Raw genomic sequence first — 27,641 nt, forward strand, 5'->3', positions numbered from 1 at the left:
ACACACACACACACACACACACACACACACACAAAGCTCTAAATAATATATTCTGTGACCAGTTTTTCTGCTTCTTCTGCGATATCTCCGTCCCCGAGTATGTTACACAAGTTCGGGTCCTCTCTACTCTGTAATTTACATTAAGTTGATTTAAAAATTATTCGAAACAATATTAGCAGCTTCTAGAAAATTCCATACACCCTTGTTATTTACCATGTTCAGATTCTTATGTATAAATAACAAATTACCAAAAAAAAAAAAAAAAAAAAGTTTACAAGAGAATCTATTCCCTTTAGGGAAGAAAAACTCGTTTGTGCGTTTATTTATTTAAAAATAAAAAAAGTACTCGTTTACACAATCAGAATCAGCAAGTTTCATTCAAAAATCGTGAATTTATTTTGTGTTCTTCTCGGAAAACTTATCGTCGGCCTTTGGAGAGTGCGGTGTAAAAGCAATACTCTATTACAAGACGATTATAATCAACATCCTCCCCGATGCCATTTATTTTTCTGTGGTTTAAGCTAATTAATCAGCTAAATCCCAATTTGCCAGACTACTAACGAGGTGCCGACTGGAAGGGGAGGATTCGATCCAAAAGTCCTGTCGGTTCTTCGCATTCCTTTAAAAGGTTGTAGTGTTGGTTCCGTTCACCCAGGATTTGCATAAGATATATCGTGCAAAAAAAAAAAAAAAAAAAAAAAGTCCATTTCGTGCACTGTCTTGATAGCCGGGGATGTACATATCATGTGTAAACATGTTTCTTTATTAATAAACCCGTTTACTCCATAACGTATATCGTTGTAGTTATTCAGCGCTATTTTTTTCTTTCTTTTTTTTCCCCGAATCCAAATTGATGCTCTTTACTACCAGTGATTTGAAGACTTCGGGGAACAGAGTATGGCAAACTAATCTCACCACCTAGCGTTCCTAACTTTAACTAGTAATCATTGAATAAGCTAATGCAAGTGAATGGCAGGTTGTCCTATGTTAGATGGTAAAAATATCCTTTTTTTTTTTTTTTTGATCCAATAACTTTTATCCCAAAGATCGAGAGAAAAAAAAAAAAGATCCTCTAGTTAGCTACCAGAATCGAATCTCTATTTTTATTTTATTTTTATTTTATTTATTTATTTATTTTGTTTAGTAGTATAGAATGCCAAAACTTCCACAAAACTGCACAGCCTTAATTGGAATTGAATGCAGTGAAGAATATTTAAGTTAAAAAAAAAAAAAGTCGCATCTTCAAAATGAACTATAGTTTAAACTTAAAATGTTCAACTTAAAGAAATATATAAATATAATAGTAATTTGATTACAAAAGTAGAAGGAAGTGTAAATTCCATAAACTATAACCTAAAATACGAGTTTTGAATAACAGTTTAATCTTGCTAAAGACAGTCAACTCACCTCTTACAATAGATAGCGAAGGCTGCTGACATACAAGAAGAATCACCAGAATTGTACTCAACACCGAAACAGCAACGAGTAAAGTTAAAAGAATGCGTTCCAATTTAGTACGGGGTCTGCTTTTGCAATCGTAGAAACTGAAAAGTAAACCACACGGAAATTTATAATTCAATAATACATTAATATGGTTATAAATAAAAAAACAATGCGAGCTTCTATGCAATTGTATTGTCATAACTGTTTCCGAAATCCGGCACTAGATGGCACGAATTTAAATATAACCGTCTGCTTTTTCATTTAAACAGCAGTAAAGCTAAAAGTCGGCATATTTACGTCAACCATCTGTCGTCTGCTTATATTTCTTGAGCTAGTTAATATTTTTCTCAAATTTCATCCTAAAGAATTATAAATTATCAATTTATTCAAAACATTTTTTATTATAAAATATGTTCCTAAATATTGTCTGATTTCCTTCAACATTTTGATCCGCTTTGTTCTTTTTAATGTTCCGTTTAGGGACATCAAATGCTAATGTTTAGAAGTATAATAGCATCTACGTAAATCCCGTGTGTGCAGTAAAAGTAGCTTCCTTTGCTACTACGTAATGTTGAAATATAAATGTCGGCAATGGCAAGCGCAAATAACATGGCGTAATCTCTCTGTCTTGTGTAACAGGATGGTGTCTAAATAATTTTGTACATTCAAAATATCTTCTGTCTTTGTGTTTCTGCGTCGCATATTAAATTATTAACAAAGCTATTCAAATGAATTTCTTTATATGCTCCTCTTAATTTATTTTATAAACTGACATTAAAAGTGTTTGTTTACCTTCAATATTTAGACATTTTAATACGGCACTCACTCATCAATAAAAGGAAGTTAATAATCATTTTGCCATTTTTTAGATTTTTTTAAAAAAAAACGTTTTCGTTCTTTCAGCAAAATCTGTTTTATATATAGTTCCTGACGACACTTGTCGTTTACTGGGACGCACTGGTTGGGAAGAAATCCAAAGATGGATGGAGCTGGTGGCTTCTTCATTGAAAATGTTAACGTAATCCAAGTGTCGCTCCCGAGGATGCTTGCTCAAAATGACTTCAAGGTCAGCCGTGATGTTGGTTTCCACTTCATTTAGAGTGTAGTTCGTCACAACTGATGCCTTTCATAATCAACTGTCCGTAGTTGTGGGCCAAAAAAATGTCGCTTTTATTTTAGATTTATTTATCTGTTTATCTTTTGAATTTATTCTTAAAATAAACAAATACTTGACTGTTGTTATTTAGAGATTTATTATTATTATTATTATCATCATCACCATCATCAATGGCGGCTTGTACATAAGCACTGCGACACTGCAGCACCCCTAAGGAAAAAATGAAAAAATTAAAATTTGTTTGTGTTTATAAATAATAACAATGCTTACAACATTATATAAATGCAATACAACATGTTAAAGGTTACAGCTTATGTTTCGACATTGATTGAATAGTTAATAATTGGAATTGTTCGCTTAACGTTTTAGGTTACGAAACAAATGCACTGCGATCTAACGCAGTGTCGGAATTATCACGTTCAGTCAGTTCCGGCTTATTCAAAACAATGGGGGGGGGTCATTTTTAAATATGAATGTCAATGAATCTTTACATAGAATATGAAGAGTTTTAGCTCAACATTAATGGAGTTTTGTGAAAAAGTGATAAAAAATAATAATACATATTTGTAATCAACGATGTCAAAAAAAAAAAAAAACCAGCAGGCGAATTCATTCTAAAATGAACAAAATAAAACCAAAAAAAAAAGGGGTGTGAGGAAGGAAAAGTTATATCGCATAGTATAACGAAGGTATTGGCAAAAATAAATATTTGTCTATACTACATGCAATTTATTGTGTGTGTGTGTGTGTGTGTGTGTGTGTGTGTGTGTGTGTGTGTGTGTGTGTGTGTGTGTGTGTGTGTGTGTGTGTGTGTGTGTGTGTGTGTGACTGGGGCATTTTCAGTTTACTCACGGTTTTCCATTAAAAAACAATTAAATTTAGTTGGAGGTATGCTGATAATATCAACGTTCAAACTTTCCATCGGTGCTGTGTTCCTTCAAGAAAAAAAAAAAGCCCACGACAGGCGGATCGCGAGCCTCATACTTCTGTTAAGTGCAGGCACGGGACTCTTTCATTCCAATGTACCGAGCCACCGTAAAATTGAGTAATTATGTAATCTGCTTTTACCCATGATTACTGCTTTATATTCGGCATGACCCAAGCGCTCTTCTTTGTGTATGGGGAGTGAACGAGGCTTCCGGTATTCACTTGGAGTTCCAGTGCATGTCATCAGTTAACCTCTTTTTTAAATGCAAGGTTGTCTGGTACCAGTTAATAGCTGAATTAATAAATTTTAAATAATACCACTATATATATGGAAAGAAACCGAAGTTTCTATATTTGTCTATAATATATGGGTGGACCCATAATATCCGATATTTTATTATCTTACTTATGCCAAACTTTTGCATGTGTATGTTTCAGTTCTACCCTTTACTAAGTGATTTATTATTTTTCGTATATCTCTTTCTTTTTATTTATTGGTTTCATTTATGAATCGCCAAGGCAGACGTGTATTTGAACATTTTGTTTAAAATCAGAAGTTAGTTTCATGCTTTCCTAGTTTATTATTATTATTATTATCATGTTTAATTCACGTGAGTCAGTATTACGTTATACTTAGGTCATTAATCACTAACATGCGTTACTTTTAGTATGAGAACAACAGCGCCACTAGCGGAACAAAAAGAAATCACGATTCTCTTATGCGTTATCATAGAAAGAGTATTATGCTGCGATGGGCAATGGGTTAAGGTCAAAAGAATCATGTCATCACTTAATTCGCTTAATTGGGTGCTCGCGTTGAACAAAACCGTTCTCTCTCTCTCTCTCTCTCTCTCTCTCTCTCTCTCTCTCTCTCTCTCTCTCTCTCTCTCTCTCTCTCTCTCTCTGTGTGTGTGTGTGTGTGTGTGTGTGTGTGTGTGTGTGTGTGTGTGTGTGTGTGTGTGTGTGTGTGTGTGTGTGTGTGTGTGTGGTCTCCTTCCATTGACACGCGTTATGTCTTTATTTCTCTTTATGTGTTTAGTAATACAAATATTTTTTAGAAGAATTTTTAAATATTTTTCAGGCACAACTCCATAAGATGACCTACAAACTAAACGAACAGACAGAGCATTTTTAAAATGACAAGGTGTAGCAGAGAAGCAATGAAGAAATTTTTAGATAGGAAGAAGGGAAATACAAAACGAAAAGAAGGTTAAAGAAGGTTAACTGCTTTTAACTGGCCAATTTGATGTTGTCGTTTCTGCAAGTGAGGGAAAAGATTCTTGGGATAAACGAGTAAAGCCATCAACTTCGGGACGTGGTTGCCTTGTCGTCATCATATTCTGGAAATAGTTCTGGAATCCGCTCTCAAGTGACTCCGAAATACTTCTCTTCATGAGGTTATCAACATCGTGGACGGCTTTGGACAGTTCCTCCTTCCAAACTAGTGCGAGCGATGAAAAAAGCCACAGCAGCCCTCAGTGACATTGCTGGCGAGATGATTCCCATTCCAAGAAGTACAATCTGCTAATTACTTCTGCCGCAAGAGTGTGTGGAACACGTGCGTTCGTTTATTAAATCGGACATCTAATGTTAGAGAATTTCAAATCTTGAATTTCTCTTTATCGTAAGCTCTGACACAAAATTTCCTTCTCCCATTCAGATGCATTAATTTACTTTTCATCACTTTCCAAATTTTACTCACCACTCTGGTCTTTCCTATTATTTGTCCGCGAAACAATCATCCATTTCAATCGATCAGGATAGCAGATATGCAGAGATGTTTACTGCCAGTATAACAATATTTCATAAACTGTCCATCTGCAGACCACAATACCTGATAATCCTCTACGTTCTCCCCAAGCCCTCGATCTCTTAACCAGTTTTTCCTCATAAATCTACAGTGGATGTCAGTTGGTACCCCAGAGCATAATCTCATTCAAGTTCCTTTCTTCACCCTTCACCCAGTCACTATGCTTCATGTCCTTTGGCAATACACTGTGCCAAGAAGGAGGGCATACGTGATTTCAACTCCTTTCTTCGGACTAACTGTTATTCGCTCTTCACATCTGAACACCTCCAATCGAATACACTTACATTCTTTCTAGACCAAAGGTCTTCCTCCCTCATGCCATCCAGAAGACCAAACCATTATCCAAACCACTTTCCAACAAATGTGCCAAAGGCAGTTCAAGAAAACAATTCAGCATCGCATTCAGCCATACTTCGGCTCAAACAGCTACCTCTCAAATGGCAGACAATGCTTCTGGTCCCTCGCTAATGTCAATGGGCGAACCTTCTGCCCATCCACTTCTTTCACATCCAGATGGTAACATCGTTCAAAGACAAGGCTGACCTCCTGGATTCATTCTCCAGTACCAGGATTGATGATCAAGGCATAGTACTTCCAATTTACTAAGAACTGCTCACTGCATGTTACCTCCAGTCTTTTGTCACGAACACATAGGACTAATCATGAAAAGGATACCAACAAATTCTGGTTTTGATACTGTTTCACTCTCTCAAACTGCTTAAAATTTGTGCTCCTGAGTTTAGATACATTGTATATCTTCTCTATTCAATCCAACTAAAAGAAAGGAGATAAAAGCTAGTCACCAAAGTAACATCGCATTTCACTCGCCTCAGTCCTATCGAGAATAATGGAGAAAGTCTTCAACGATCCACTCCACCATCTGGATGCTCGAGTAATATGTGACCACCAATGTGGATTCTTCCACACTCGATCTATGGTAGATCTTTTTGCCAACATCATATATTTATAGCTCAAGCAGTAGAAAGGTTTGATGAAACAACGAATTCCCTTAGACATTTCCAAGGCATTCGATTTGGTCTGGCATAAATGCCTGCTTATTAAACTAGCTAACCTCTTATTGTTAACTGTCAATCCTTTACAAATGGATTGCCAATTTCCATCCTAATCCTTCACTATGTGGAATGATGGATGGTTATCTTTCTTTCGATTTCTACCGATCTTGGGAATCTGTATTTTAGTCTTCTATTCATACGACTTTCTATCACTACCCTCAAATTCTGTCCATGGTTTTTTGCTGATAACAGTACCTCCATTCTTCCTTTTATATTTTGATAAACCACGCAGTACTCATAGTTAGCCAGATAAAAGATCTTCCATAATTAATGCCTTAAACACTAATCTCACGCCATATGTCATTGTCCACTAAAACGTAATCCTGCCTTATCTCACACAAAAATGACCATCCTCTGGCATTTGATAATACCCATATCTTCGTGCGAGATCAAACATCCCTTCTTGAACGGACTTGTAGCCTACTCTGGCATGAGTACATCATGATTTAGCTCCTTCCCCACTCTTCCTCCAAAAAACTATTATATAGGTATTCTTTGCCATTAAAAACATTATTTCTCATGTGTGCAACGCTTAACACTGTAGAAATCTCAAATCCAACCTGTCATAGAATTTTGTTCTCACTTATGGAGTGTACACCAAAAAACTTCCCAACACACACATACACGTTATTTGAAATACGAGATGCATTGATTGTCATGTCTCGTCTCATTTGTATCATTATAAAACTTTATTCATAAAATGTATTGATTTATAACATTTAGAAGAATAGGCTATGGCAGTTTTGCTGAAAAGAGAAAGACCATTAAAGTATTTATGAGACAAGGAAATGGTTAAAATTTGAAAATCAGTTCTTTAATGAGTTTCAGAAACTTTTATTTCTAAATTACTTGAAGCTTCTTCAACATTTAGCATTCTTGTAATATTTGGGCAATCAACCTACAGTATACTGAGTTGTATAAGAACTGGCTTAAAGGGGCGAAGCAAGAATACTTTTATCTTCCCCGTTATCTGTAGAGGACAGTGCAGGGATAAGGTGTTATTGAGCTATTAAAGCTCTGATCATGGCAAGAGTGTAACAGCAATAGCCGAGCCTCGGTTAGAACTTCATCGGCTACAGCATTGCCATCCATTACCCTCCAAGGGTTTTAATCCCCGCATCTCACGGTCGATTAACCGTCTTACCAACACCTTTTCATTAACGCCACCTGATAACCTGATAACCTGATATGGCTTGATGGATAACAGTCCCGTGGACTTCGATCCCTTAATCGGTATGAAATAGTCGTGTATTAAATGTTAGCGAGCACCTGGCTCACCCTATTTAGGGTTGTACGGAGGTACCAGAATCGATAAGCAAAGCAGCTTTCGGGCGCTTATGTTTCCACCATAATTAGATGACTCTTGAATGAGTTGATTTGGATGAACAGCTGCTTTGGCAAAATAAGCAGCAGCACTGTCATGGAGGAAAGTGGGAATATCTGGAATATCGGCATCTCGATGTAAGAGAGTATTTCTGACAAACCACGGAGCGTTGAAGATCATACGGAGGCACTCGTTTTGTATAACTTGTAGCTTTTTGATGTTAGTGGGGGAAGTGTGACCCCAGGCTGGCGATCCGTAAGTTAACGATGGTCTGATAATTGTTTTGTAGATCCGTAGTTTGTTATTGGTGCTGACTTGACTTCTTCTATTGAGGAGAGAATAGAGTTGTACAATTGCAGAGTTTGCTTTTTTGCATGCACAAACTATGTGGGAGTTAAAGTTTAAACGGTTATCAAGTTGAACGCCTAGATATTTGGTGCTAGATCTCCATGGGATGGTTGTGTTAAAAAGTTTAACTTCTCCAAAGTGAGATGCTTGTCTTCTTGTGAATAGAATGGCAGTGCTTTTATCGGCAATTACAGATATTCTCCATTTTTTGAACCAGTCCTCTAAATTTGTTGCTGCAGTTTGTAATCGCTGAGTAGCTATATTAGGCCTGAGAGATCTGCTAAGAATTGCCATATCATCCGCATAACTAGCTATAGTGGTTAGTGATGTGCTAGGAAACATTAGATCCCTTGAGGATCTAATTTCGCAACTTAACCTGAATTTTATGGTCCTCTAGAAAGGAGTTAATAATTTTGGTAAGATAAAGAGGGATGTTGGCTGCAATTAATTTGTAGATGAGACCTTTGTGCCACACCTTATCGAAAGTTTTTGCAACATCTAGAAAGATAGCTCCTGTGTGCTGTTTCCAGTTAAAGCCTGTAGTGATGAACTCAGTCAGTCTGTGAATTTGCTGTGTAGTGCTATGTCCAGTACGGAAACCAAATTGTTCTTTCGGAATTATGTTATTTTTATTCACCTCCTTAAGTCGGTTGAGAATGACTCTTTCTGCTATTTTTCCTAGGCATGATAGAAGACTGATGGGTCTATAGCTATGTGGCATCTGTGGTGCTTTACCAGGCTTAAGAATAAGGAAAATATCGGCTTGTTTCCATCTTGAGGGGAAATAATTAATTCTCAGAATTGCATTAATAATGGCTACTAAATGCATGACAGCTTTGTGTGGGAGGGCTTTAATTATTTTGTTGGTAATTTCGTATGGACCAGGGGCTTTTTTATTTTTAAGCTTCTTAATGATTGAGTAGACCTCTTTAGGTGAGGTGGGGCAGATATTTTCACAGCTACAAGGTTGCCGAAGCACAGAGCGTACCCTACGATGTATTTTTTCTATGAAGACTAGATCCGCTTGTGCATAATTAGGACGGCACTGAAGTTGGAGGGCCTGAACGTGAGCTTCTGCTTTTTCGTTATCTCTGTAAACAAGACCTCTTTCTCCGTGAATGGGCTGGATGTTAGAGCGATCTGTACGGAGAGCTTTAGTCAACTTCCACAGAGAATTATCTTCAGTTTTGAGAGAACAGAGTTTTCTTTCCCATTGCTGGTTTCTGTGATCTTTTAAAGCGTAACGGACTAGGTTGGACGCTCTATTTAGTTCTCGACGGTCTTGCGGAGATAGCGTGTTGAGATAGCGGCGTCTGAGCCTATTTTTGTTCCTTATCAGAGCAAGGATTTCTTCAGGAAGTAAGTTAACTTGAGCTGGGGTGGAAGTAGAGCAAGCTGCGGATAAGCCAGCCTGTATTTTACATTCTAGATTGTTGACTGCCACGTCAGTTTCTTCACGGGTGGAAATAGTAGGTACTGAGTCCACTGAATTTTGCAAAGTTTGTGTGGGATTGGCTGGGAATGAGCTCAGGCTCCTCCCCTAAACTTAAGAGTACTGGATTGTGATCTGAGCTTAGCTCGTCAACCACTTGAAGTCGGAATTGATGAGAAAAATTGTTAAAAATAGCAATATCCAAAACATCAGGTCTGCCGATCGCTCCGCAATGTGTTGGCTCAATCGGGCCTGCAATAACAATATTTCTCTTCAAGGCAAAGTTGTAGAGGATCATTCCGTTGTTGTTAAAACTTTTGCTGTTCCATAAAGGATGCTTGGAATTAAGATCTCCTGCTACAATTATTGCTTCAGTTGTATCTAGTAGCTGAGAGAGATCAGAGGGGAGTAGAGGTTTGCCAGGGGGGTTGTATACAGAATAAATCCTTAAGCTGCCTGCATTGTTGGTATGAATTTCTATGCCTGTCTCCTCGAGGTTAGATGTATTAATCTTCTTAATCTCATTATAGGGAATGTTTCTTCTGACAAAGATGGCAGTGCCTCCACCTCTGGCATTAAGTCTGTCATTTCTAAGTAACGAGTAGTTTCCGAGTTTGGGATTGTCGCAGGGACGTAGGTGAGTCTCGTTAATGAGGAGAATATCAATTTGTAAATGATCTGTAAGTTCCTGTAATTCCAAAATTTTGCTCTTGAGACCGTTTGCATTTCAGAATATTATCTGCATGGAATTTGATGTTGAAGCCGGATTAGTCATTAATCATGGAGAAGATGACTTGAGTATTCCTAAGGAATTTGTTGGTGTCGGCCTGGCTTGGATTTGTTTTGCTGAAGGCCATTAGCATCTCCCCAAGTGAGGCAGCGAGTATTGCTGAAGAATTTTGACTGCTAGTTGCAGGGAGTACCTCAGTGTTACTCGAGGAAACCACAGAAGCATAAGATTTATCTGGTGTAACTTTTCGCGCTTTGATTTCAGGCACAGATCTCACAATATTTTTCTGAATGGGCTGGGTTAACACCTGTCTAGGCTTTTGAAGGTTGGATGGGTGGAGAGAACAACCCTTGTAATTTGCAGGATGTGGGCCACTGCAGTTCGCACATTTAGCAGGTGTGGTCTTTGGCTTGACGCAAGTGTGCGAGGGATGGTTGCCACCGCACTTCACACACTTGTAGCCTGCTCTGCATAACATTTGCGCATGCCCAAATTTTTGGCAGCGATGGCATTGACCAGCCGATGCCTTTCTTCTTAGTGGCTCGGTGTTGATGACCAAGTTGCAGACTATTTTAAGATCATAAATTTCTCTCTGATCTTTACTGATCTCTACTAAGACCAGAGGCATGGGGCGCTTGTCTCCTCGATACATTCGAGAAATCTTGATCGGCTCCAAGCCTTGTAATCTAAGGTCAGTAGCTATTTCCTCTGATGTTATGTTTTCTACCAATCCTCTGATCACTACCTTGAGGTTCTTTTCAATTTTTAGTTGGTAAGTATGGTATGGAAATTTATGATCCTCCATAAGTCTGGTGAGCTGGCGGTAGTCCGTTGTTCCTTCAGGCTGTATGCAGACTCCATCATCTGTGTTTTTGGCTGATGAGAACTTGATGTTATTTTTCTTCATCGTCTCTGCAAGCAACGACCATTTTTTCTTAGATCGCAGGACTACTGGTGGGATCCTCTCTTTGGGCTGTATCGGTATATTTGTCTCTGTTCTTGCACTAGATTGTGCTGATGTGTCCATTTGAGGTGCAAATTCAGGTTCTGCAGCAAGAGACTCTTTCTTTCTCTTCTTTCTGCTGACTTCCTGGTAATCATTAGAGTCTATGTCAGTTGTTATAGTGGAGGAATTGACGCTGTCATGTGTAGAGCGAGGAGAAAGGTCGGAGGTTTGAGGGTCTTCTGTCTCGACCTCCATAATCTGATGAACTTCTACCTTTCCTGGCCATTTTGTGTGTAAGATGTTACCAATTTGCCGAAAGATAGCTAGAAGTTCTTTGAAGGAGAGATCTTCATATGGTGAATCCATAATCTAGACTTGAAGTGGGGGAAGGACCTGCCTTGTCCCTTCAACCACCGAGTGCTGCACTGGGCGAGGAACAGGAGAGGGCCTGGAAAATGTTTTTGAAGATGAAAATAAAAAGTCTTACCTGCTCTGATGATCGAGCACGCTGTTGACGCATCAAATAATGACTATTTTAATTTTAATGTTGAAAGGAACTCTGAACTAATCATTAAAAACAAAACTTAACTCACTGCTGTAATACTACAAGGAGCGCTGATAAACACGTCTGTACTGAATGAAACCAAAACTAAAACCCGGCAAAAGAGGAGGTAATCAGAATTAATCATTAACGCCACCTGACCATTTTGACCATTGACGTTACTGACAGGATGGGTGAAGCACAAGTGCTTTTCATATTCCCCTTTATCTGTAATGAGAGTTATTTGGGAATGGGAGATTTGTGAGCAATTAAGCTCGCCCTCTGAGGGCAGTAGTGTTAGCTATGATCAGTTGAGAGAAGAAAGCCTTCGGTCTTTTGTGTTTGTAGTAATCAGTCTCATTGTAATTGACAGCTTGCACGATTAGTGGGTTTGAATGTGAACTTGACTTCATGAAGAATTTTTCTGCAAGATCACGAAAAAGAGAGGAGATGTATGGAGTGCCGGTTTCTCGGTGAATTTGTGAATTTCTGATGAACCACGGTGCATCCAGGATCATCCTAAGGCATTTGTTTTGGATTCTCTGTAATTTTGAAATGTTTGATCTTGAAGTGTGACTCCATGCTGGTGAGGTGTAGGTAATGACTGGACGTATTACCATCTGGTAAAGAAGCAATTTATTATGTAGGTTCAGTTTGCTCTTGCGGTTGATCAATGGGTAGAGCTGAGCCATGACGTTGGAATATTTGGAACAAACGAGATTGATGTGTTTGTTGAAAAGGAGTTTCTTATCCATCAATACCCCAAGATATTTGGTCTCTGAATGCCATGGGATCTTTTGACCAGAGAGCAGGATGTCTTCTTTGTTGCAGATCTTTCTTCTTGAAAACATCATGGCTGAGCTTTTGAGGGGGTTTGCTTGAATTCTCCAGTTGGTGAACCAGTTTGCTAGCTCATTGATACTTCTTTGGAGTCTAGTGATTGCTAGGTGAGGGCTGAGCGATCTGGCTAGAATAGCGGTGTCGTCGGCATAAAGAGCCGTAGTAGTTTTTGGGTTGAGAGGAACATCTGCCATGTAAGTTGTGAAAAGTATTGGGGCCAGAAGAGAACCTTGAGGTACTCCCACCAGGATTTTGCGCCTTGAAGAAACAATTCCGTTGAGTTTTACTTGCATGTATCTTTCATTGATATATGAATATGAGTTTCACTAGTTTAATTGGGATATTGTTTTCAATTAGTTCGAAGATAAGGCCTTGATGCCAGACCTTATCAAAGGCCTTGGCAACATCCAAAAATACAGCAGCAGTATGAAGGTGCCAGTTAAAGCCATGAGTGATATGTTCTGTTAGTCGGTGAATTTGTTGCACCGTGTTGTGAGCTTTGCGAAACCCAAATTGTTCATTTGGGATTATTTTCTGTTGGTCCACTGCTGATTGTAGTCTTGATAGGATGACCTTTTCTGTTACTTTGCCAAGACAGGAAAGAAGACTGATGGGCCTGTAGCTTTGGGGAAGTTGTGGGTTATTACCAGGTTTTTTCAGAGGTATAATGTCCGCGACTTTCCAATCAGAGGGAAAGTATTGGAATCTTAAGATGGAATTGGTAATATTAACTAGATGAATTATGGCTTTCCGTGGGAGTAGCTTTATTATTCTATTGGTAATGCCGTCAGGGCCGGGGGCCTTTTTATTCTTCAGATGGGAAATGATATTTATTATTTCTGTTGGAGATGTGGGGGTGATGGTTTCTGAATCATCCTTAAGCTGACTTAGTGCATTTCTAACTTTACGATGAACTTTGTAAATAAGATTGATATTTAAGTTTGCATAAGATGGGCTGCATTGATTTTCCAGATTGTCAATTAGGGCTTCTGCTTTTTCTTCATCTGTGTGTGCAACTCCAAGATTGGTCTTTAAAGGGGGAAGTGGTTGTCTTTTGGTACGAAGAGATTTTACAAACGTCCACATGGAGTTATCTTCTGGGTTGATTTCTTTCAGTTTGGTTTCCCATTTGGAGTTTCTGTGGATCTGGAGGGCTTCTCGAACCTGTCTGTTCAAAGTGTTTAAGGTTGCTTTGTCCTGCAGGGCTCTGGTGTTGTGATGTCGCTTTCTGGCCTTATTTTTGGCTCTAATCAGGTCCATTATCTCTTCTGGGATCTTAGAAGCGTGGAAGACAGTGGTTTGAGTGACTGATGCTATTGCTGTGTTGATTTGCCTAGTTAAATTGTTTACAGCTTGATCTATTTCTTCTTTTTTACGAATGACAGGGGGAGGACCGATGTGGATTGGAAGAACCTTAGAGAGCTTGTCCCATGGTATGAAAGAATGATGGGGAGAGAGTTGGTCTTGAAGTCCTAACCTGAGTAGGATGGGATTATGATCTGAGTTAAGCTCTTCTACTGTCTCCAGCTGGTATTGATATTTAATGTTTCTGAGGATAACTATGTCTAATACATCAGAACTTCCTGATGGGCTGTAGTGGGTGGGCTCAGTGGGTCCAGCTACTATTGATGAGTTGAGTAATGTGTAGTTGTATAAGGTACGGCCTTTGGTGTTGATTGACGAACTGAACCAGGCCGTATGTTTGGAGTTAAGGTCTCCAGCTATAATTATGGAATCCGTGGAGCTGAGGATGGAGTCTAAATCTGCTGTTAATAGTGGAATACTGGGAGGATTGTACGCTGCGTAGATTTTGAGTTTGCCAGCGTTATTTGTGTGCACCTCCACACCCGTCACCTCAAGGTTTAGAGTTTGGGGGTTGGTCAGTGAGTTGTGGCTTAAATAATTTTTGATAAAGATAGCTGTTCCACCTCCACTAGAGTTAAGTCTGTCTGTCCTGTATAAAATATAACCTCTTAGTTTTGGATTGTTTGATGGTCTGAGGTGGGATTCACTGATCAAGATTATGTCTGGATTGTATCTTTTTGCAAATTCTTGCAGCTCGAGAATTTTGCTTGTTAAGCCATTGGCATTCCATGCTGTTATCATGAGAGAATTTGGTTTAAATTTTTTAAACATTATAGAGAGCTGTTAATATGGATTGGGTTTCTAGGTAGAATCTTTTTCTAGAGGATGGTGAAGTGCTTGCTTTGCTGAATTCATGCAGCATTGTTGCAAGTGACGAGGTTAAAGCTGAGGTGAGATTAGAGCTTGTTCGCTCTTGTGATGAAGAAGTCTGGGTTCTTACCGCTTCTGCATATGATTTGGACATGGTTGAGGGTCTAGTGCCTTCCTGTGTTGTCGAATGTGAGGTAATATGTTCTGGAGGGCGAACTTCTTGGATGTGCATTGTGTCATTTCTTGGAGGAGCGTGGTTACTTCTTAATGATCCACGGTTTTTTGGATGGAAAAGACAACCCTTGTAATTAGAGGGGTGTGGTCCTCTACAGTTGGCCCAACAGACAGGTGTCGACCTGGGTTTGGTGCAGGAGTTGGTTTGTTGACCCTCACCACATTTTAGGCATCTATATGCAGCTCTGCACAGTTTTTGGGTATGCCCGAACCTCTGGCATCTGTGGCACTGCCCTGCCGATGCCTTTTTCCTTAGAGGTTCGGTTGTGATTTTAAGCTTACAGATGTCCATTACTTTATAGATGCTTTTTTGTGTATTAGAGATTTCGACCAACACCAGTGGCATTGGTGTTTTATCTGACCTCAACATTCTAGTGACTTTGGTTGGAGTCAGTCCTTGATTGATGAGGTCAGCTGTAATCTCATCAGTTGAGATGCCTTCAGCCACTCCTCTTAGAACTACCTTTAAGTTCTTCTCGCTTGCTAGCGCAAAGGTGTGGAAGGGCAGTTTGGAGTTGTCAAACATTTTAGTCATCAAGCGATAATCGGTGACAGTGGTAGCGTGGATCTTTACACGCTCTTCCGTATTTCTTGCCCAGGAAAAATTGATATTATGTTCTCCTAGGGATCTTGAGACTGAGGTCCATTTGTCTTTATCTCGAAGGATAACTGGAGGGACCTTTTGTTTTCTGTCTTGGGAGATCTGATTTTGTTGAGTTGTTACATTATCTTCCAGTTCACCTCCCGATGTTCTTCGTCTTTTATTAGATTGTTCCTCATGAGAACAATCGAGCTGTCGGGGAATCTTTGTAGGTAGAACAGGTGTAATGTCCTCTTCTATGTCTAAATCATCAACTTCAGTGTCATTTACTTGAGTGAAGAGATTCAAGCAGCCAGGGTAGTCTGTATCAAATTTCTTAAGGATGAATTTGAGAATGTCAAGTGACATATCTTTGTTTAGCTGTTGAATGGCGTCCTTGATATCGTTTACATTCTCCATTCTTGTGTACGAAATATTAAGATATATTTCGGATAGGTATGATGGCGAATAGAACGGGCTAGGGCCAGAAAATTGTATCAAAGTTAAATTCTTACCTTCTATTCCGTAAACAAAGCAGATTCACAATATCTAAAACTCACTAATCACCACTGATATCAAAAAACATTCTTTGCAATGACGGTTGTTGTTAGACGCCATCTTTTTTTTTTTCTTTTTTTTTTTTTTTTCCAACCCCACCTGAATGCATCAGTTAATTATTTAAGAAGCCAGATGAATTTTATTATGTGGTGTCAAAAGACCATCCCTTCTATTTGAGGCTTGAAGTGGTTTAAAAAATTTTCTATTTGGTTTCTAAAGTAGAGTATTCTGATTATACTAAACTAAATAAAAAATATTAAAATTATAAAATTATTTAAAAAGTAGAAAAAATTCATGATTTATTTAAAAATCCTTCCGTGGTTGAGTTACATAAAATGTTGAAATAAATAAATTCTTAATTATTTATTTATTAAAAGCTCTTTTTAATTTATGTCATATATTTAATTTTTTTTATTTCATTATTCAAAAAAATTAAAAAAAAAAAGCGAAATATGTTAAACTTTAAAAAACACCATTTAAATTTTAAAATGACTCAAATATTAAATAAATGTAAAATATTTTATTTATTATTTGAAGACGTAAGTTAGTGAATTAATTTAATATTATTTGAACATGCACGTTAATGAATTTAAATGTTACTTTTGCAGCTGAGTATCGACGAATTCAGAATCTCAACTCAGCTTAATTACAAACAGCATCCCCTTTTGGCATATGCGTTGCTCTTGGATATCAACTGAAGTTTGTCGCCACGGGAGAGTTTAGCCTGTGTCCGTGTATTTTGTGTGCGTAACCTCCGCTCATCTAAGCTTTCCTTAGTGTGTGCATGCGCGGAGGTTCTTTCTTGATTGTTTCTGGAGTTTATTTGGGAAAAAAAATTTTTTTTTCTTGGCATTTTGTTTTCATTTCACCCAAGCTGGGACCACTACTGGCTAAGTCATTCCAACCGGGTATAATCAAAACCAGTTAACCGTTTTTTTTTTTTTTTTTTTCGCCACCCCTTTCCTACTAATATAAAACCAGTGAATCCTATTTGGTTTTAATTTTTTAATTTTTTTTTAGTATATGGCAGAGGATTAAACATAATTTAAATATATAAATTATCATTAATTAAATTTTTAGCTGAGTTTTCGCTATTACAGTTTGTGGGAACTGTCAAATGTGAGATAAAATTTCATCTCTGAGTTGTTATGGGTTTTCAGCTCGAATCACCGAATTATCTGAAGATCAACTTTAGACGAACGAAAGCTTCATTTGCTGTACGACCTTCATGAGATCCGTGTTCAGAGACCGTCATTAAGGATATCGTGGTGATATCCGTAATGCCGGTCCATTTTGAGGAGAACGGCGAAGTTATGAGTTACAATGTAAAATATTAAATCCTTAATGCGTTGATTGTCCTCTCAGTGTCTCCAATTTAACGGCCATTACACGTCGTGCATGTCGCTTTGTAAACCCCTTCCGTTAATTAAATAAATTAAAATGATTTTATTGGGACATCACCGTTACGATGACCATGACGTCACAAATGAAAAAAAGAAAAAAATCTCATGAAGTTCATAGACGAGTCAAAAAAAGTCAGAGCTGAGTTTGTGGGATTCTGTAAATCCACAAAAAAAAAAAAAAAAAAAAATCAGCCCAAAAAATGAATTCTTTGGGCTTCTTTTTTGGTGCTTGTTATTTATGCAGTTTTTATTTTCGACCATTTAGCGTAATGGTATTTTAAAGGGAACATTAAAAGAAGTAACATTAAAACAACATTTATGATGCAGGTCAGCTATTTTATTAGATATCAAATACACGTTGTATTACATTATAAATTTAACTTTGTATTATATAAATTAAATATAAATATAAATTTTCATTTTACTATATTTTGGTATGGCAACCAGCAAAAATGTCAGTAACTGTTTATTCTCAACAGAAATAGAACAACAAAATGCACGCATATTATTACTATTATTATTATTATTATTATTATTATTATTATTTTCAGTGAAAAAACACTGGAAATCTGAAATCTCGTCTGGCATATGAACTGAATTTATTTCTTGTATCTTAATTAATTGCACATAACTCTTACCGGAAGGAGAACTTTAATTTATTCGAGTTCAGTATGTCGACGTGGTTATTGTGCAATACTCTATATAACTGTGTATTGTTTTCACCTAACATAAAGGAGCTTAATGAAGAAAAAGAATTAATCTCGACCTATAATGAAATTCATGAAAAATTACAAGGTTTCAGAAATATTTCGTCTGCATTTGCTGAAATAAAATAATCGGAATTTAGAAATCCGGGAGGTCATGAAATTTTAAAATATTTTCCATGAAGTAAATCATAAAAATGATTAAATAATAATATTCATTGTTTAAAGAAAATCGAAACAATATTTATTCTTTTATTCTTTAAGCTTTAAACTAGCGGCTTTCTGATTTATTTTATTTATTTTTATTATTAGTTTTTCCGATAACGACAAAAGCATGAGAATTTTGATTTTAGACTAACGCAGAACTGAAATTTATTATGCCTATTATTTCATACAAACAACGTTACCAAAAGGTCATTGTCCTCGCAAATATCTAGATCTAATTCTGAAAATTTAATGCATATTTAATCGCAAACGATAATTGAAACTACGCCTCCGTTTGATGGCGCTAGTAGTCTTAAATATTACGCATGACTCTAATGCAAACTGCGCAACACAAAAAGCTGTTTCGCAAATTAAGTGTGCTAGTAGATAAAAAGTATTCTTCAACCCAATGAGTCTTAATTAGAGGTGCAGGTTGCATCCGCAATGGCGTCGTTTATCTATTTCCGAACGCTACCCAGATCACTTTTTTTGTTTTGTTTTGTTTTTGTATACGTCTGGGCTTTCAATTTAAAATAATAACGGAAACAAAGATCACGTAATTTTGCTGTTATTAAGGTGCGTTAACTGAATTTCTTTCATCTGAAATGATCTTAATTCACTTACCTACGAACGCTCACTTCTTGTGCCATTTTTCTTTCTGCTCGCTCCGTATCGGTAGTCATGACAACAGCTCCAGGTTCGTGCCAAGAGAGGATTACCTGATTAGCTAAAGAAGAAATTTCTTTATTCAACTACAAACAATTTTGAGATTTTAAGATTCACTTACAAGATATAGTTGATAACCTGCACTGGTTCAAATTATTAAGGAATTGTTAAGGAATTTAAAATGATGATAATAATAATAATAAACCCTTGCATGGCAAATTTCTTCGAGTTACTGAGGACAAAATTGACGTGAACAAGACATGGCAATAGCTACAACACGGACACATTAATAAAGAAACAGAAGGATTTATTCTAGCAGCTCAAGAACAGGTATTACAAACTAATGCAATCAAAACAAAAATTTTGAACATCAATAATAATAGCAAATCCAGATTATGCGATCAGAAAGATGAGACTGTAGAATATCTAATCAGTGCCTGCAGCAAGATAGCTCAAACTGCCTATAAATACCGCCATCATCAAGTGGACAAAATAATTCAATGGCATGTATCCAAAAAATATGGCTTTGCTACTTCTGATAACTGGTGGCAGCATAAAATAGAGACTGTATTGGAAAACGAAACAGCAAAAATTCTCTGGGACTTTCGAATACAAACTGATCGGCATTTGGAACACAATAGACTTGACATCACGATTATCGAACATCGACAAGTTTGGATTATGGATATCGCAGTACCCAGTGTTAACAACATTAACAACAAAGAACTGGAAAAAATGACTAAATATCGAGATCTGGCAATCGAAGTTAGCCGACTGTGACTTAAACACACCAAAGTCATCCCAATAGTTATCGGTGCACTTGGTGCAACTTCAAAGAAGCTGCCCAACTATTTACAGCAATTAAAAAATAATGAAGTGACCCCATATGACATACAAAAAACAGCATTTCTTGAAACAATCCATATTTTTCGACGCTGTCTGACGGACTATTCTTAGATTCTTGGGTAGAATCTCAATTGTTCTGTGTCACCAGTCAAATTGTGGTTTAAATGATATAAGTCTTATATTTTTTAATTGTTATAAAAAATTGTTTAAATGATATCTTGTTTTAACCACGTATCAATTATGTGAATAAAATAATAATAATAATAATAATAATAATAATAATAATAATAATAATAATAATAATAATAATGGATGAAATAAAGGGATAAAAATAAAATGCATTTTCAATTTTTAATTTGATTTATTAGTTTTTATAGAGTCGAGTTATATTTAAATTGTTGAAAAACTTAAAAAAATACAATCTCTTCCATAGACAAAGACGTCCTTTTATTTCTTTAATTGTGAAACAAATATTAGAGTGGCATTATATAAATCAAGTGGATATTAAATCCAACATCATTTCAAAGCCGAATACAGAAACTATAAAAGTTTCGCGCGAAAATTGACCAGAGAGCTTTCGGGAATACACTCGCCGCCATACTACGAGTTGCCATAACCGAACTTTACAGGATACACGCATGCTCAAAGCGCCCGTGTATTCCCTAGGCTATTATCGATAGTTCTCTGATCAATTTTCGCTCGAAACTTTTATAGTTTCTGTATTCGGCTTTGAAATGATGTTGGATTTAATATCCACTTGATTTATATAATTTTGCATCGCCGAAGTGAAGCCGTTTGGTTCTTTATTTTAGTATTACAATGGCATTTGTATAACATCTTTAAACTTTAAAATTCTGTTCTATTACTGAGAAAAAGATGGACGCCGCCGACATGTGATACACTTGTGCCCTCTAGTAAAATTTTCAGGAACTACTACCACAAATTTTTAATACATTCAGCTCTTTGGTTCCTTTTAATGGAGAATATAATTGTATTCCCATTTAGTGCACTGCCCCGTAGATAGATCAATGAAGTCGTGAAAAAATAAAAGTTACATTGATAGAAGAAATGACAGAAGAAAATACAATGATAGAAGAAAGAACAACAAATAAGAAAGAGTTAGACACAAAATAATTTTAACTTTGTGCCTTTTAAACTATTCAAGCTTTAAGAGAGGACAAACAAGACTCGATTAAAAATTACCTTTTCACATTTTATTCAAATATTTTTAAAAATAGAGCATACAACCGTTCAGACTTTACTGCACTAATTGAGTATTTCAAATAATTCTTCCTCAGATTTACGGCCTCTGTTATATCGTTCGCAGTCCATAGTTTGGAGATTGCCCGGCGTAATGCAATAAGCAGCTGTAGGGAGCCTGTGGAATAAGCCGTACTCAGTTTACAACGGATCTACGAACCTTATTTTCTGGGTCCGTTAAGCTACTTACAGAGAGAGAGAGAGAGAGAGAGAGAGAGAGAGAGAGAGCACATCCGTGGCCCCGAATTAATTATTTATATGAAAGTGAATTTGCTCCGATTCTCATTGCATATTAGATTACTCCGATGGAATGCAATTAGCTGCGCGCATCTTGCTCAATAACCGCTGCAGCTTTGGCTCCTCAAGAGGTTTTGCACCAAGCTTAGAGCGAGCTTAACGAGTTCCAGACAGCCGTGGTTTAGCTTTTATCCATTATCGACTTGCGCATACTTCAGAAAAGGTTTTGAATTTTCTTTTTTAATCATTTCCAAAGTGCATCACTCGGTTTTGTCTATAAGGATTTACAAAAAATAAAGTTAATCCTCTTGAATCGTTCTAATGTCTTATATAAAATATTCCTTTTATTTTTACCTGGTTACTGTTTTCAGTAAACACGGCTGAGCATCATTTTACACTGCTTTATTAGGATCAAGACTATGTACAGTGGTAGCTAGGTCAGAATCACGTGTCTGATTTCGTTAAATAAATCTTCGGATGTATTTCCGTTACAGAAACTCAGTAAGCAGGCCGCATTTAGTCTTAACTAATTTTTTTTGGAATATCAGCTGGGGTGCACCTTTAGTCATCACCGATAGCTGAGTCCAAGACTGCCAATGATTTCTTAGACATCAAGAGAGAGAGAGTATGCAGATGAATTGTGACATATCGCTGTCTTAAACTATAACAGAGTATATTACTGTCTGAAATAGTGTGAGTTTCAAAATCGATTTTTTTAGTTGAATGGTTATAATTTTAATTATAACCAAACAACTAAAAAAGAAGACAAAGGAGAGATTGAGAAAAATTGCTTGTTCGTGCCAAACACTATTTCGTGTAATGTCTGAAAAAAAAATCTAGAAAACGTTTTAGTGATGCGCGACCAGAACTAAACCTATAACACTTTTTTTTGTTTTGCTATGGAAACAAATGTTATTTCCACAGGTCTGCATATACGATGGTGGTCTGAAAAGTTCTCAGTCTAGACCAGAGCTGGCAACACTACTGGCAAGAATTTTTCTTTTCTAAGTTGGTACGTCTGTCATAAGCATCCATGCGAAATTGCAAGTCGTTTGTTTTATACAGGTAGTTTGTTTTTTTATGTTTGTAGTAGTTTTTTGTAGTAGTTTTTTTATATCAAGTAGTTTGTTTTATACAGCTCTCCGAAGCAAAAGTGTTGTCTGTATCTCTTGAAATGAATAAAATTGAGTATCGTGCGGTTATAAAATTATTTATAAAAGAAGGTTTAACGTCAAACAAAATTCATTCGAAGTTCATAAAAGTTTCTGGGCACTCTTCTCCTTCGTTGTCGACAATTAAGAAATGGGCTGCCGAGTTTAAACGTGGCCGTACCAGCCTTGAAGATGATCCACGTGAAGGACATCCAAAAAGTGTAACAATGCCAGAAATCATTGATCAAGTACACGATATGGTATTGGATGACCGGCGAGTAAAAGTGCATGAAGTTGCTGAGACTATAGGCATTTCAAAAGAACGTGTAAGATATATTTTGCATGAAGAATTGCGAATGAAAAAGCTTTGCGCAAGATGGGGTGCCGCTCTTGCTCACAGCAGATCAAAAACGCACTCGCATGAAAATCTCTGAACAGTGCTTGGAGCGTTTTAACAAGAATAAAACTGATTTTGTGTGTTGATTTATTACTTTGGATGAGACTTAGATTCACCATTACATACCAGAATCCAAACAGCAGTCAAAACAAACAGTGGACAGAAGCCGGTTGTTCAGCGCCAAAGAAGACAAAGTCGGTTCCATCAGCAGGAAGGGTCATGGCATCGGTGTATTCGGATGCTAAAGGCATTTTGTTTATTAATTATCTTGAAAAGAGTAAAAAAATAAAAATCGGGGAATATTATTCCGATCTTTTAACCAGACTTGATGAAAAAATTCGTGAGAAAAGACCCGGTTTGCAGAAGGAAAAAATCATCTTTTATCAGGACAAAACGCCTTCCCACAAAGGTGTTTTGGCAATGGGAAAATTAAGGGATCTGCACTATGAATTGTTGGAACATCTACCCTATTCCCCAGACTTGGCTCCCTCTGACTTCTATCTCTTCCCAAAACTAAAACCTTCCTCGCTGGTCAGCGTTTTTCTTCGAATCAAGAGGTGATTGCAGCTGTAGAGGGGTCTTTTGTAGATCTTACTGAGAACCACTACAGGGACGAAAAAAAATAATTTTGAAATTACAAATTCGTTTTTTCATTGTTAGGCTGAGAACCTTTCAGAGCACCCTCTTAAAATAATACTCATCGCCATTCATTTGTATTGTATTTTGAATATTGCAATAAATTAGCCTACTGTCCAAGACATAGACTCACTGCTAGTAACGCACACGCATGCAAAGTTATAGTGATTATTATTTGAAAATAGATTTCAGACGATTGCAACTTCCTCTTTCCCCCAGTTGGGGTGACCATTGTGTTTTGCACAAAGCTGTCCGTCACAAATTACGGCGAGTATTCTCATTTTGAATTCAGTTCTACCGGTAGTTGCTGTCATCCTTTTAGTTTCCCATTTCTTCTTTTCTAGATGAACTATGGTAGTAAACGATTAATAATGGACATTTTAACTATTATTAATCTTTATTATTAACCATCAATAATCATGTTCTCACCGACCATCAGGTAAAACGAAGGCTTAATGGTATTGGCTAATGGTATTAGAGACCACACTGGATCGTCAGTTTTCTCCACGATTGCAACATTATCGTCGACTCTTTCGTGCTGTTCTACTGGCGAATTCCAACTTCTGAGATTGCGCAAATTGACGCACGGAGGATGAAACAGTGTTCTTACATACAGAGAGTGGAAAAGGTATTATTATCTTGAATAATGATGTTTTGATGTGTCTGTACGCGAGATGTGCGTCCTATTGCTGTGGTAATAACCAAACAATATCCGCATTTAGCCAATATCACAATTCAGAAAGTAATTAATACTTGATTGATTAAATGATTTAGTTAAGATAATTAATGTCTGTAATAAACGGAGTTTAATAAAAGAATTAATGAATTCAAAATCTCTGTCTTGTAATATCATAATTACGTTTGCTCTCCCTTTCTAGAAACAAAATTATTCGATGTACTTAAATATGTAATTTATGTTGGTTTACCGCACCTAAAGAGTAAATGCAAAAAAAAGCGATGAAACTTTGCATGCATTGCATTACTGTGTGTAAAAAATAAATGAAATTTTGCCGATTTCTGATCAGAGAAACTACAAGATTGAATGAATGAACTATTCCAAGTTACAGGCGATTAAGTTTTAGAATAAATGATTAAGGTGCAGAGGTCACTTTCAATCAGACACCAGACAGACAGACAAAACGGTTGCAATTAGCCTGTCACGTGGACAACAAAGCAAGAGACGAGTCTCGTTGTCTGTTTACAACTCGTGTTCGAGTGTCGCACTTCACCATTTTCTCACTTGAAACTTGAAACCTCAAACGTAAGGGAGCAGCATGTCAAAATGAAAGACAGAGTTAGCCCTCTACTTTAACATTTTCTCTCTTCTTTCTCTCCAGTTCAGATATTTGAGATATGCCAAAAAATAATAATAATAATAATAATAATAATAAGCTAACGTCTTTGATTCCCTTATAAAGAGTAGGCGACGCCTTTTAACCCAATCTAGCTTTTGGAGACTGAGTGGACAGTTTAATCTCCACCGGTAGCCAATCAGAGATAGCTGGCCCATGATTATCAATAATTATAAGCGGCAACCGATGAAGAGACGGGAAAACAAGTGCTGCCATCTCTTGGCACCTAACTCTAACAGGATATGTTATTGTCTGAAATAATGTGGGTCCTACAGTCGATTTTCTTGAGTTTACGGGACAAAAAACTGTGGTTTCCTCCGGGAAACTCGTGCCACAGATCGACTAACTCGGGAACCGGTCTAACAAAGGCTTAAAAAATGTTCCTGCAGTAGGCAACTAGACTTCAATTGAAGTCTATCTTGGGGCAGCCTAGCACAAATTCCACTGAACAAACCCACATTGCACAGCTGTTCTCATTCATTAGACTCGCATGTAATTGAATGCAATCGTCTTTGTTGTAATGCTGATACTCCTGGTGACATTGATAATAGCGTATCTCAGTATTTTTCAAACTGCGGGTCGCAACCTCTTAGTGTGTTCTGAAATCAGTTCAGCCGGTTATGACCAGCCTCCTCCAATGAAATCAAATAATAAAAAATGGAATAAAAAATATCAGAGTGTATCTCACAGATTTCGGGCGCATTTTTAGAAAGTTTTAAACATGTAAAACATACTAATTTGAAAGTTTTCGAATAAATTTTAATTAAAAAATTAGAGATGAAAACTGAAATGCGATTCTCATTGGAAGTTATTCATTGATTGATTTGGTTTTGAAAATTTACTTCGCATAAATTAGTTGTGGCTGGTTTGTGACTACGTATTTTGTGCACCTAAAAATTTTAAATAGGCATTCAGAACAATGCGTTTAGTTAGATACATGGGTTGGAACTCGATAAAACTATTTTGCTTGCTTGCATGCAGTAGTAGTATAGTCATGGGCGGCTCGTGCATAGGCACTGCGGAACTGCAGCACCGCCAATTTTTTTCGATATATAAATATATTTATTAATTTATTTATATTTGCTTGTAATATTTAATTTTATTACCAAAAATCCTATTTAATTCTCTTATTTTGTATAAAAAATAATAAAAATCCATCTTGTAGCAGTTTTGTGTTTACCACAGTGTCACATTGCTATTCGCGTAAGCATATGCACGTCATATTGAGATACGAGCTATTAGCGTAATGCGGCACTGTCCGTCGCGCAGTTCCACTGTTGTTTATATGCAGTTTGCGCCAGTAGTAGAGTGTTCGTAGTGTTTATCGTGTTTACTCCGTCTCTTTAAATATTTGGACATTACAATTAAAGACATAACATTTGTTATAGTTTTCTCTCACCCCCCGACCTTTGCAACGAGTTGCCCTAATTTGTACTACGTGCTTTAGCTTAAGCTAGTAGTCGCCGATACGTTTATAGTTATACTATATTCGTCATTAAACTCTTTGATTCCGACCTTTTGAGTTTCTTATTCGGTTTTAAAGCAATGTGGAATTTAATATCCCCTTAATTTAAATAATGTTATAGTTTTTATTTTAGAACATTATTGGGGTTATGATAATGGATTTTAGTATTAAGTAATTTTGAATTATACCAAACTGTATAATTTTTATTGATAATAAACAATATTTTTTCATGTTTAATTTTTTTTAAAATTTTGATCATAATTTTGATATTTTATCCAAACACGTATGCACTGTACTTACAGTGTGTATGTATATTTCGAAAGTTGCAGCACCCCCACGATTTCAAGCCGCCACTGAGTATAGTGTGTCTCTGGAAGAAGAGTTTTTTTTTATTATTGCAGGGTCATTTTCATTGTAGTTTGCTCAATTTATATTAATTATCAATACAAACACTAACTGTGTCTGTGCTATATTTAGTAGTACAATAAAGCGACCTGTTTTTCCTTCATCTGCAGTATGGCGTCTGTTGGGGAGAGGATATTTGCTCAGTACGCCGAATGAATAGGATAGTAAGAAAAAAAATGTATTCTATGAATAAAAATGAATCCTTGTATGTTTTAAAGCAAGCATACTTTACATTAACTAAAACGTTTCTTAATTTCTGTTTCCGTTTATTTTGACTGTAACTCGAGAAAAGGTGGAGAAAGATCCAAGCAGTTCGAAGGTTTCCAAAAATCAGTTTAATATTTTGGGCCTATCAGATATTAAGCCGATAAGATTAGATATTATACGTTTCAATTCTCGTCTCTCTCTGGTTAAGACCAAAGCGTGGAGTACACGTTCTAATCAACTTGATATCCGTCATATATTAAACTGATTTTTGGAAAGCAGCGAAGCGCTTTGGAGCTTTATCCATCTTTGCTACGAGTTGCCCTGCTATTGTGCGCACATATTATTATTATTATTATTATTATTACTATTATTATTATATACATTAGCATGTCTTATGAGTAGACGAAAATGAAATTGCAGATACTGACTAAATTTCTGGGGGGAAAAAAATCGTCAATTTATTTTCATCGATAAATGAAAGTCACAAAGAATTTCAAGGCTCGAGAACTTTATTGTCAAATAAGTTGTTTGCCTTTGGAACGAACAAGTATTCGGAATCGGAGCCGAATGCCACCGCAATTTTATCCGCATTCTACCCTGGAAATAGCAAAAGTGTAGATATGGATTCGA

At 36.8% G+C, this 27,641-nt stretch overlaps 1 protein-coding gene across 1 annotated transcript in view; it reads right to left on the reverse strand.

Moving 5' to 3' along the window:
• Positions 1-27,641, reverse strand: part of LOC150107773 (neprilysin-1-like) — a 129,952-nt gene that overhangs the window by 54,371 nt on the left and 47,940 nt on the right. The window contains exons 2-3 of the mRNA XM_090392040.1: positions 19,014-19,116; positions 1,408-1,544 (exon numbers count right to left, since the gene is read on the reverse strand). Of these exons, the coding sequence (XP_090248166.1) occupies positions 1,408-1,544; positions 19,014-19,072 (196 nt within the window). The 5' untranslated portion in view covers positions 19,073-19,116. The remainder of the gene's footprint in view (positions 1-1,407; positions 1,545-19,013; positions 19,117-27,641) is intronic.

The sequence above is a fragment of the Typopeltis vanoorti genome, chromosome 4, assembly GCF_054136105.1.
Source record: "Typopeltis vanoorti isolate ZY-2024b chromosome 4, IOZ_Tvanoo_1.0, whole genome shotgun sequence".
NCBI lineage: Eukaryota > Metazoa > Arthropoda > Arachnida > Uropygi > Thelyphonidae > Typopeltis > Typopeltis vanoorti.